Source organism: Loxodonta africana, chromosome X (genome assembly GCF_030014295.1).
Source record: "Loxodonta africana isolate mLoxAfr1 chromosome X, mLoxAfr1.hap2, whole genome shotgun sequence".
Taxonomy (NCBI): Eukaryota; Metazoa; Chordata; class Mammalia; order Proboscidea; family Elephantidae; genus Loxodonta; species Loxodonta africana.
The window spans coordinates 129,218,057-129,231,519 of record NC_087369.1 but is presented as its reverse complement, the minus strand read 5'-3'; the positions used below and the strand labels follow the sequence as shown (position 1 = coordinate 129,231,519).

The following is a 13,463-nucleotide window of genomic DNA, read 5'->3' as shown; positions in this document are numbered from 1 at the left end:
ACAGATTTGACGCACTGAACACTAATGACCGGAGATCAGACATGTTGTGAAAAGACATCATGGACATCATTCATGAAGAAAGCAAAAGGTCAATAAAAAGTAATAAAAGACCAAAATGGATGTCAAAAGAGACTCTAAAACTTGCTCTTGAATGTAGAGCAGCTAAAGCAAATGGAAGAAATGATGAAATAAAGGAACTGAACAGAAGATTTCAAAGGATGGCTCAAAAAGACAAAGGGAAGTATTATAATGAAATGTACAAAGACGTGGAGTTAGAAAACCAAAAGGAAAAAATATGCTCTACATTTCTCAAGCTTTGCTCAAGCATAACAATGATTGTGAGGATGGCAAAGGCCTGGGCATTGTTTTGTTGTATAAAGGGTCACTAAGAGTCAGAATCGACTGGATGGCACCTAACGACAATAAGTAATGTTGCCATGAACATTTCTTTTTTCATATTTTTAATTATTTTATTACTGTTGCATCCTTCATGGGAAATAATGGCTTAAAGATTATCAGTATTTTTAATATTCTTGATACATGCAGTAGACACTAACATTTGTTGTAGGTGCCTTGGAGTCAGTTCCAACTCATAGTGACACTACATATAACAAAACAAAACGCTGCCCAGTCCTGCACCATCCTCACAAACATTGCTATGTTTGAGACGATTGTGGCAGCCACTGTGTTACTCCATCATGTCAAGGGTCCTCCTCTTTTTTGCTGACCCTCTCTACCTTACCAAGCACAATGTTCTTCTCCAGGGATTGGTCCCTCCCGAAAACATGTCCAAAATACATGAGAGGAAATCTCGCCATCCTCGGTTCCAAAATAAACCTGTTCGTTCTTCTGACAGCCAACGATATATTCAATATCCTTCGCCAACAACATAATTCAAATGTGTCAATTCTTCCTCAGCCTTCCTTATTCAGTGTTCAGCTTTCACATGCATGTGGGACGAAAGAAAACACCATGGCTTGGGGTCAGGAGCATCTTAAGTCTTCAAGGTGACATCTTTGCTTTTCGACACTTTAAAGAGGTCCTTTGCAGCAAATTTTCCCAATGTAATGGGTCTTTTGATTTCTTGACTGTTGCTTCCGTGGGTGTCGACTGTGGATCCAAGCAAAATGAATCCTTGACAACTTCAATCTTTTCTCCGTTTATTATGATGTTGCTCATTGGTCCAGTTGTGAGGATTTTTGTTTTCTTTACGTTGAGGTGTAATCCATACTGAAGGCTGTAGTCTTTGATCTTCATCAGTAAGTGCTTCAAGGCCTCTTCACTTTCAGCAAGCAAGGTTGTGTCATCTGCATAACGCAGGTTGTTAATGAGTCTTCCTCCAATCCTGATGCCCCGTTCTTCTTCATATAGTCCAGCTTCTCGGATTATTTGTTCAGCATACAGATTAAATAGGTGTGGTGAAAGAATACGACCCTGACGCACACCTTTCCTGACTTTAAACCAATCCGTATCCCCTTGTTCTGTCCTAACAACTACCTCTTTATCGATGTACAGATTCCTCATGAGCACAATTAAGCGTTCTGGAATTCCCATTCTTTGCAATGTTATCCATAATTTGTTATGATCCACACAATTGAGTGCCTCTGCATAGTCAATGAAACACAGGTAAATATCTTTCTGGTACTCTCTGTTTTTAGCCAGGATCCATCTGACATCAGCAATGACATGCCTCGTTCCACTTCCTCTTCTGAATCTGGCTTGAATTTCTGGCACTTCCCTGCCAAAGTACTGCTGCATTCGCTTTTGAATACCTTCAGCAAAGTTTTACTAGGGTGTGATATTAATGATATTGTTTGGTAATTTCCACATTCTGTTGGATCACCTTTCTTTGCAATGGGAACAAATATGGATCTCTTCCAGTTGGTTGGCCAGGTAGCTGTCTTTGAAATTTCGTGGCATAAAAAAGTGATCACTTCCAGTGCTGCATCTGTTTGCTGAAACATCTCAATTGCTATTCAGTCAATTCCTGGAGCCTTGTTTTTCGCCAATACCTTCAGTGCAGCGTGGACCTCTTCCTTTAGTACCATCAGTTTTTGATCATATGCTACCTCCTGATATGGCTGAAAGCTGACCAATTCTTTTTGGCACAGTGACTTAGTGTATCCCTTCCATCTTTTCACGCTTCGTCGTTTAATATTTTCACCATAAAAAAAAAACCATCATTGTCAAGTCGATTCCGACTCACAGCGACCCTGTAGGACAGAGTAGAATTGCCCCACAGAGTTTCCAAGGAGCGCCTGGTGGATTCAAACTGCCAACCTTTTAGTTAGCAGCCGCGGCACTTAACCAATACACCACCAGGGTTTCCCCATAGAAATCTTCAATATTGCAACTCGAGGCTTCAATTTTCTCTTCAGTTCTTTCAGCTTTGAGGAATGTGGAGCATGTTCTTCCCTTTTGGTTTTCTATCTCCAGGTCTTTGCACATGTCATTATAATGTTTTACTTTGTCTTCTGGGGCTGCCCTTCAAGATATTTTGTTCAGCTCTTTTACTTCATCCTTTCAGATTCTCTTCTGACATCCATTTTGGTCTTTTCTTTCTTTCCTGTCTTTTTAATGACTTCTTGCTTTTTTCATGTGTATGATGTCCTTGACGTAATTTCACAACTCATCTGGTATTTGGTTATTAGTGTTCAATGCATCAAATCTATTCTTGAGATGGTCTCTAAATTCAGGTGGGATATACTCAAGGTCACACTTTGGCTCTTGTGGACTTGTAATTTTCTTCAATTTCAACTTGAACTTGCATATGAGCAATTGATGGTCTATTCTGCAGTAGGCCCCTGGCCTTGTTGTGACTGATGGTATTGAGCTTCTCCATCATCTCTTTCCACAGATATAGTTGATTTGATTCCTGTGTATTCCCCCTGGTGAGGTCCACATTTAAGTTGTTGAGAAAAGATATTTGCAGTGAAGAAGTTGTTGGTCTCGTAAAATTCTATCATGCGATCTCCAGTGTCGTTTCTATCACCAAGGCCATATTTTACAACTACCAATCCTTCTTCCTTGTTTCCAACTTTCACATTCCAATTGCCATTAATTATCAATGTGTCTTGATTGCATGTTTGATCAATTTCAGACTGCAAAAATTGGTAAAAATCTTCAATTTCTTCATCTTTGGCTTTAGTGGTTGGTGTGTAAATTTGAATAATAGTAAATTTAACTAAATTTGAATAAAATAATTATTTTAATAAAATATGACATAAGAAATGTTCATGGCAACATTACTTATAACAGTTATAAAAACTTGAAAATTTTAAATATATTCTACAAAACTGAACAGGTAAATACACTGTGGTGTGTATAAATATAAATCATACGCGATCATTTAAAAGTAATGTTTAGTTCATTACAGTACTATACGCAATACCCAAAATGTGGGAACAACCTAAATGTACATCAACAGATGAAAAGATAAACAAATGGGAGTTCCTGAGTGGCACAAACAGTTAAGTGGTCATTGGCTACTAATCAAAAGGTTGGAAATAACCTATCCAGGGGTGCCTCGGAAGAAAAGCCAGGTGATCTGCTTCCATCAGGCCACAACCATGAAAACTTTATGGAGTGCAGTTCTACTCTGACACGCATCAGGTCGCCATGAGTCACAATCAACTCCACAGCAACTGGAACTGGAGTATATACACAGAATGGAGCATTACTCAGCCATAAAGAGAAATGAAGTCCTGATACATGCTACAACAAGGACGAACCTTGAAAACATTGTTGAGTGAAATATCAGTCACAGAAGGACAAATATTGTATGATCCCATTTATATGAAATAGGCAAATGTATAGAGACCAAAACTTATTAATGGTTACTAAGAGTGGAAAGGAGGAGGAAAGGGAGAGTCATTGCTTTGGGGGCCTGGGTTTCTGTTAATGGTGGCAGAATAATTTGGAAAAAGATAGTGGTAATGGTTGCACATGGTTGTATCCTGAACAAATAATCCAAGAAGCAGGACTTAATAAAGAAAAATCACAGCATAAGGATTGAAGGAGGATTCATTGACAACCTGCAATAAGCAGATGACACAACCTTGCTTCTCAAAAATGAAGACAACTTGAAGTACTTACTGATGAAGGTCAAAGACTACAGCCTTTGGCATGAGTTATGCCTGAACGTGAAGAAGCAAAAATCCTTCCAACTGGACCAATAAAACGGCATCACAAGAAATGGAGAAAAAAATTGAAGTTGTCAGACATCTAAGATACAGCAATTGTTCTCTTTCCATCTGGAGCAAAGAAGAGTAAAGAAAATCAAAGACTAAAGGAAACAATTAGTCCAAAGGACTAATGGACCACATGAACCACAGCCACCACTAGCCTGAGACCAGAAGAACTAGATGGTGTCTGGCTACCACTATTGACTGCTCTGACTGGCACCAAAATAGTAGGTCGTAGACAACGTGGGAGACAAATTTAGAACAAAATTTAAACTCATAAATTAGCAAGACTTACTGGTCTGACAGAGGCTGGTGGAACTTCCAAGACTATGGCCATTAGACACCCTTCAAACTTGGAACTGAAATCACTCCTGGGGATCACATTATAGCCATACACGAGACAGGTATAAAATGAATAATAACACCAATGAGGAGTGTACAGCTCAGAATAATCAACTGTAGGAGATCTAAAGGGCAGCATTTGCCCAAAAGTAAAGTTTAGAAAGAAGGTACAGGCAGGAGAGCTGGGTGAATGGACACAGGGAGAAAGAGGGGAGAGTGCTGACACATTCAGGGGTTTGCAACCAATATTACAAAACAAGCTGTGTATAAACTGTTGAATGGCAAATGAATTTGCTCTATAAACTTTCACCTATACAACAGTAAAATGTTCGAACAAAATTGAAGGTATCAGCAATTTAATTCTACTTGGATCAAAAATCAACATTCACGATAGCAGCAGTCAGGAAATCAAATGATGTATTGCACTGGGCAAATCTACTGCAAAAGACGCCTTTAAAGTTTTAAAAAGTAAAGATGTCATTTTGATAACTAAGGTATGCCTGACCCAAACCATGGTCTTTTCAATCAGTTCATAGACATGTGAAAGCTGGCCAATGAAAAAGGAAGACAGAAACATTGATTCATTTGAACTGTGATGCTGGCGAGAAGACTGAAAATACCATGGACTGCCAGAAGAATGAACAAATCAGTCTTAGAAGAAATACAACCAGAATGCTCCTCAGAAGTGAGGATGGTGAGACTCCAGCTTGCTTACTTTGGACACTTCATCAGGAAAGACCAGTACTTGGAAAAAGACATGATGTTTGGTAAAGTAGAAGATCAGTGAAAACAAGGGAAACCCTCAATGAGACGGATTGACAAAATAAACTACAACAATGGAGTCAAACACACCAAAGATCATGAAGATGGCACAGGACCAGGCAACATTTCATTCTATTATACACAAGGTCACATGAGTCAGAGCCAACTCAAAGGCAACTAACAACAATGGTCGCACAACATGATAAACATAATCAATGTCACTGAATTGAACCTGTAAAAGCTATTGAATTGGCAAATGTTTTGTTATACATATTTTACCACAATTAAAAAATAATGTTTTAAAACTAAAAATTTTAGTAACATAGAAAAAGGCTTGATAAGTGAAAAAGTAAGATACAAAAGTGTATATACGATGACTTTTAACTTGTTTTTCCTTATTTTAACCAATTTATTTTTTTAAAGAAAAAAGACTAGCTATTTGGGTTTTTATAAGGAAAATCATCAGAACAATAACAGAGATTATTTCTGTATTGTTGGTAGAACTGGGAACAAGTTTTTATTTTCTTCTTTATACTTTTCTATATGTCTCAATTTTCCAAAGTTGAGCATGTACTACTCTTGTTATCAGACAAAAACAACATGTAAGTTGGTTGACTGAATGAACAAATATACACAGTTCTTGCCTTCAAAGAGTTTATAATCTAATAGGGAAACCAGATTAAACCCATGAAACAAAATTCTTTTTTTTTAATTTTTTTGTTTTTTAGATGAAAGTTTACATGCAAATTAGTTTGTTATTCAAAAATTTATACACAAATTGTTTTGTGCCATTGCATACAATCCCTACAATGTGCCAGCATTTTCCCACTTTCCCTTTACACCCAGGTTCCCTGTGTCCACTTGTCCAGGTTTCCTGTCCCTTTCTGCCTTCTAGTCTTTGCTTTTGAGAAACAAAATTCTTGTCAGACCAAATACATTTAGATACTAGACTGGCCAAGGCTAAATATTACAAGTGTTCAAAGAAGGGTATAATCGGCAATTTATAAGATAGTAAGGGAACGATCTTATTTATCTATTTCCACTAGCAGGTAAACTCCATGAAGGCAGGGACCTTGTCTTATTCAGTTTTATCTATATTGTCTAGCAGAAAATGATTTTGTGGACAGTACATATCCATGAGGGTGGAATTAGAACAATATAAGAACAATTCTTGATTACTTAAAGATTGCTCAATAAACACTTGTTGAATGAATGTAAACATTATGCTGGAATTGAGCAAAGACTTACATCCATAGGATTCTAATCAAGGTAGGGACTCTGAAACATGTATGCAGTGCTAAAGTGATTGTAAGAAAGCTCACCTAGACTAGAATGGAGGGAAACCAAAAAACAAACAAACAAACCCATTGCCGTTGAGCCAATTCCGACTCATAGCAACCCTACAGGACAGACTAGAACTGCCCCATAGATTTTCCAAAGAGCGCCTGGTGGATTTGAACTGCTGACCTTTTGGTTAGCAGCCACAGAAGTTAACCTCTATGCCACCAGGGTTTCTGAATGGAGGGAGGATGCTGTAAAATGTAATGAAAAATAAGGTCGGATGAAGGGAAAGATCATGATAGCCTTGAAAACCAGGCAAAGAATTTGAAAGTTAATGTAATAAGAAATGGAGAATCAATAGATAGTTTTTAACAACAATAATGAAATCTAAAATTTATTGAGCATTTACAATGTGTCAAGTGCTATCCTAAATGCTTTACACAACTTTTCTCAATGTACTCTCAAAATAATCTTTGTGTAAAAAATCTTTGTGAGATAGGTACTATTGTCCTTCTTTTGCTAATGAGAAAACCAAGGCTCACAGGTTACTACTTTGCTAAAGCCCATACATCTACTAGTCAGATTCCAAGGTCAGTAAAAACAAGTGAAAACCTCAGTGAGATGGGCTGACACAAGAAACCACAACCATGGAATCAAACATACCAACGATTACGAAGATAGCACAGGACCAGGCAGCATTTCATTATGTTACACATATGGTCACCATGAGTTGGAACCAACTTGAATGCAACTAACAAAAACAACAAAGACTCTATATAAGACCCCTACAAAGACCACAGAACATCTCTCAGGAGAAAGACCAGAAAATGGTGAGATTCCATTACATCAGAGATATGTTTATCCTATGGTGTTGGACTAAAATCAGAGGCAGCAGTATGAATTCATGATTTTTAATACATCGAGACAGAAAGAAATATACATAGATGTGGGCATGTATCTGTATATATTCTAGTTCTGTTTGCTGAGAGGGTGTAGCAGTAATGGCACCCCACTAGCAGTGAACACATCTAGCACCCAGATCTTGGTTTTTAAATACGATTCTTCAATAAAAAGAATAAGAGTTCCCTGGAGAAGTAGCTGATTCCAGGGTTGGGACAGGGAAAGTACAAAAATGAGCCTGGACCACTTTGTGGTGCCAGAAAGTAATGCAGTGCTCACATAAAGATGGGGATATATTGAAAGGACACAGGAGTCAACTTGAAGGGGTTCCTGTTGTCCAAACTGGGGAGAATTTGAGCAAAAAAAAATTAGTAACAATAGTATAATTAATTATAACCCATAGAATAAAACAAATATTTATAAGTCCATACAGATATAAACAACTGAATAAATAGGGAGAAGAGAAAGTTCTTTGTTACAGAATAGAACTGCCCCATACGGTAGAATTCATTTAATACATTTAGGAAAATGTTGCAAATTGAAAATCATCATTTGGCAAAGTCACAGTAATAATTATTCATGCAATAATTATCAATGGATACTAAAATTAATGGATACAAGTATGATGAGAAAGAAGATATTTACATAGTCTCACAGTATTGCCCCTCACAGTGTCACAAGATCTGCTCACTTTGTGAGCAAGGAAAAAACAGTGACTTTATAGGGAATAAACATGGCAGACACCACCTTAACCAAGTTATCAAGGTTAATCATCCATGGTAAAGAATCTCATGGGTTGCATCTACAAACGTCAAAAGCCAAGGAAAAATAGGAAAAAAGTATACAGTCTTACATAAAAAAAACAGTCTTACATAGTCACAAAGAAATACGTAAATAAATATATGCACCAGACTAAAAGTATATAAGTAGTTGAGTCAATAAAATTGGATACGATGGGTAAGTAAGTTGGTAAAAACAACAAAATCAAAACTAAACCCTATGACTGAGTTGTTGTTGTTGTTAGGTGCCGTCGAGTTGGTTCTGACTCACAGCGACCCTATGCACAACAGAACGAAACACTGCCCGGTCCTGTGCCATCCTTACAATCGTTGTTAAATGATTGAGTAGCTCAAGCAAAGTGTGCCACCATACACACGTACCCTGTTTTTTCACAATAGACAAGCTGCTGAAAAGTTAAAAAAAAAAAAGTTAGGTGCATCTAAAATTACTATGGAAATGAACCAATTAAAGCAATCATTAGACAAATATTTCTTCAAAATATATTGTCTACCCCAAACGATAACTGTTTTATAAATCTAACTTTTTATATATTATGATTGCATAAAACCACACAAATTGCAGTAAGCAATTGCATTTTGATTGTTTTAAAATTTATCTCTCTGTACATAGACATACAGAAATCAAATTCCGATCTTTTGGTTCTAAGCCAAAAGCTATTTCAATTATACCATGCTGCTTCTCCTAACATCAGCAGGAAGAGATGTAATCCCCATTATCATTCCCATTTCACCTCCTCTGTAAAAAAAAAAAAAGTACCAGAAATTCCAACACTCTGAACAGCAAATAAATCCCTATAGACCACATACGAAAGAGTCAAGGGCAAAGATAGTGTGTCATAGGCAAAGAATCTGGAGTCAAACTGCCTAAATTCAGTTTTTCAGCTCCACACCTTACTACCTATGTGATTTTTGGCAAGTTACTTAACCTCTAAAACCTGTAGGTTCCTCATCTGTGAAAATTAGGAAAATAATGATATATACCTAACAGGATTGTTGTGAAGATTAAAAAATGATAATGTATATTACCATATTAGCACAATGCCTAGCATATAGTTAACACTCAAAAATGTAAGCTATAATGACAATGATCATGACGATGATGACAAATTCTTCCAGTGGCCTAGGATAATCATAGAGGAAAAATCATTCCATGGCCACCAACCACACTCTTATCCTTGATAGGTTCTTGGCACTGGTTACAAAGGAAGGAAGATACCAAAAAAAAAAAATGCTGTTGAGTAGATTCCGACTCAGAGTGACCCTGCAGGACAGAGTAGAACTGCCCCATAGGGTTTCCAAGGCTATAATCTTTATGGAAGAAGACTGCAACATCTTTCTCCTGCAGAGTGGCTGGTGGGTTCGAAACACTGACCTTGCAGTTAGCAGCTGAGCGCTTTAACCACTACACTACCAGGGCTCCTACAAAGAGATATTAAAAAAAAAAACAAAAACTTAAACCCAGTGCCATCAAGTCAATTCCGACTCATAGCGACCCTATAGGACAGAGTAGAACTGCCCCAAAGAGTTTCCAAGGAGCGCCTGGCAGATTCAAACTGTCGACCCTTTGGTTAGCAGCCGTAGCACTTAACCACTATGCCACCAGGAGTTCCACAAAGATAAAAAAAAAAGATAGTACAGTTAAATTAGAGACACCTATACACTCTACAGGGTCGCTATGAGTTGGAATCGACTCCACAGTACTAGGTTTTTTTTTTTTTTATACACTCTATGGAAACCCTGGTGGCGTAGTGGTTAAATGCTACGGCTGCTAAGAGGTCTGCAGTTTGAATCCACCAAGCCCTTCTTGGAAACCCTATGGGACAGTTCTACTCTGTCCTGTAGGGTTGCTATGAGTCGGAATTGACTCGATGGTAATGTTTTTTTTTTTTAAATACACTCTACTGTACACATACACACACGCAACTTACTAATATTTGTATAGTAGAAGAGGCATAATTTTACATACCCTATCCATGAATTTAAGGTTATATCCTGTTGACAGTTACTCAATACAGGTATAACTACCTTTACATAAAAACATGTTATTTCCATGACTAGAAATGACATTGCCAACCTAAAACTGCCTTTTTTTCTTATTGCTAAGCTTTCAGCAGAAAGGTTACATTATTCCACCTAATAAATACCTAAAGTCAAAATCTTCCACATATTTGTCGTATCCCAATAATTTAGCATGGTTTCAGAGATAAAGAAATCACTTTTTAAGCTGTGAAATATTAAAGCAGTTTAAGTAGCAATGCTCTTCCTGATTACTTCAGTCAACAATGAGTCCTACTACCAGTCAGTTTTGCTTTAGAGAAGGTCACCAATATCCCCAGCACTAGTATGGAGAGCAGATACCATTCATATTTTTTAGATGATTAAAACATTCATCTGACTAGGATATTGATGTATGAAGCAAGAAAAACAAACCCTTGTTTTATTAGAGGCATAATATCCTAATGATAGGAAAATGGGATGTAGAATGTACTTTAAAAATTATATAGGAGGAAAAAAACTGTATGGTGTCTTCTGTAATTTTCTCATGAAAACTCAACCACTGATTTAAAAGTCCAAGAAAACAAGCTTGTTTCCAAGTTTTGTCAATCATAAAAATAAATCTCACTTTTAATATAAATCGATTTGATAGAAACTGGCACTAGTTTTTTTTTTTTTTTTGATATATAGTGTTGGTATATCTACCTGTATAATTGGTATCTGATGCACATTTATTAAAAGCAATGTCAGAAAGAAAAAAGTTGAGAAATATCAAACATCCACAAAATCTTTGCTCCTGGGTTAAATACCATACGCAGAAAGCACCAAGAATATGATCTTAAAATTAATGATTCTCAACAGCATAATTGTAGTTGTATTCCATGGTCTGTAGCCCTGTTAAGTGACTAAATCTCACCCCGATGCTGTGTGTCAAAAAAGCAATTTCAAATCATTCACCTACTTTGATGGAAGCAAATTATGGCATGCATAGTTAAAAATATTTGATATGCATTTTTCAGCAGATTGCCATCATAATTACGTTATGCTTAGAGTAATACGAAAATTAGTTTTTTATACCTTAAGTACACATTTCCTGAAGATAGAAGGAAGATAGGAAGCTAGATAGCGAACTTGAAAGGGGACCCAAATAAACTGTAACATAGCAGCTGTATATGAAGAATTTTTAGTCGTTCAACCATGTGAAGGCCTAAACCATGACCTCATTTTAAAGTGTTTTTAAAGCCACATACTCTGATCACTCAAATATAACATTTAAATCAACTGTCAAATAACTTATTCTTTAGAGGTTAAGGAAAATTAAGGACCGTGGGCATCAGGCTGGAGAACATTTTCTCTGACAAAGTCATTCATTCCTTTACATCTGCCTCTTATACCCAGAAGGGTAGTGGGTGGGACTACTCAGGTACTTTCTAGGAGATACAACACAGGGTTTTAATTCTTCATTTCTAAAACCGAGTGGAACTCTTTGCTCTGTGATTTCACATTAACTCTTCCCCCACGCTCCTTTAAAGCAGAACAAGCATTCTCCTTTGAAAAGAGGTCTTTCCCTTTAAATAGGTGATAGACAAATTCTCGATTTGTTCAAGTGCCTTGGTGAGTTTAAAAAAAAAACTAAAACAAACAAAAACCCAGAACTTAAAAAAATAATAATAATAAAGACGCTGAAGACCTGAAGCCTGAGGCCATCCATCTATACACCTCACCTTATTGGTGTGTTACCTCAGCATTCATAACAAGGATGTCAAAAGGGGCATACAGTCTCTACAGCGGCTTTACTAACCTGAGGTAGGGGAGTTTCATGTTGCTAAAGGAAAGAGCATAAGGGAAGAAACTCCGGGGCGCTAAACATTTTGATGGAAACTGGATTTTAAAAAAGCCATAATATTAAAAGTTTAAAAGCCACAATGTTTAAAGAGTGCGTGGGCTGCGTACAAGCAGTGAAAAAGTTAGCCGCCAGGCAGGGAAACACCCGAGTGTGGAGGGTGCGGAGGCAAAGTTTTAAATACTCACCAAAGCTCAGTGAACAATTAACAAGCGTCTCCTAGCCCTGGCTCTACTCTTGCCCCCAAAGCAGCTAGCTGCAGGGAAGCAAGCAGCCCTATTTTTAAACACTTAAAGTTCTCCCTTGGACTTCAGAAGGCTTGAGTTACCGGCGTTGTAAATGTTTTTTCTAAACAAGTGAAGGCAAATATGAATTCCCTAGCCAAGACCTAGGAGAAAAGAAGGTAAAAAGACAAAAAGTGGTTTCAGCGTGAGGTGATGGGCCGGGAGATGGGGGGGATAGAAGGAAGGACTTACCGCAGCCTCTGCAGGCTGCCCCCAAAGACTCAGGGCCAGTGAGAACAAGCCGGCAGCCAGGCTGACTCCACGCAGTTTCATTCTTCTCCTGCTTCCGCAGCTCCTTCAGCACCCACACGAAATCCCCGGCTGGCTCTGACCAACTGACATAATCTTGAGGGTTTATTGGAAGAGATCTAGAGCCAGGAGGGACAGCGAAGGTGTCCCAATTGTGCTGGTCCTTTTGGGTCAGGAGAAAGAAGCTCTTTAAGAAGGGAGGAAAAAAAATTTACAAAAAGAAGCTATTCTTCCCTCCCCCCTCCCCTCCCCAAAGCCGGTCTCTCCGGAGCACTTTTCCCTTCTGTCCAGACTTGCAAACTTTTTCCCTCACTCAAGTACTACAGATCTACTTTCCTCCCTCTCTTCCCCTGCACCGCCCCCCTCCCCACCAGCGCTGGGAATTTGAGTATCCCTCCGCCACAGCTTTAGACTGCACCAGCAACCTGTGAGGGAGTGACGCTCAGTTATTTGAGGGAGGGAAACTTCCAGACCAGTTGACTGAGCACCACGAATCCAACCAGGAAGCTTTTCTATTCGTTTACTTTCACCCACCGTTGATACTACTCTTCCCTACCCAGGCCCACTCTCATTGGTGTGAGCACCAAAGCCAATACAAATAGACCTGAGCTGGGACTATTTTTTTTAGCGGATAGATCTCAGAGGTCGCTGCGTTTTTAGTGTTAATCATTAGGAACAAATTTTGATCGTTGCTCCCTGGACTGATGGTGTTGTTTGCCTTCCAACTGCTTGCAGGACAGAGAGTTTCTACATCGTAGCAGAAGATGTGAAAATATTAGAAAAATATGTGTATGTATAATTAAATATTTCCTTATAGTTGAAG

At 38.1% G+C, this 13,463-nt stretch overlaps 1 protein-coding gene across 1 annotated transcript in view; it reads right to left on the bottom strand.

Annotated features, from left to right (window-relative positions):
* The window catches only part of COL4A5 (collagen type IV alpha 5 chain), a 304,359-nt gene extending 291,172 nt beyond the window's left edge, over window positions 1-13,187 (bottom strand). The window contains exon 1 of the mRNA XM_064278667.1: window positions 12,584-13,187. Coding sequence (XP_064134737.1) covers window positions 12,584-12,664 — 81 coding nt within the window. The 5' untranslated portion in view covers window positions 12,665-13,187. The remainder of the gene's footprint in view (window positions 1-12,583) is intronic.
* Window positions 13,188-13,463: the final 276 nt, after the last annotated feature.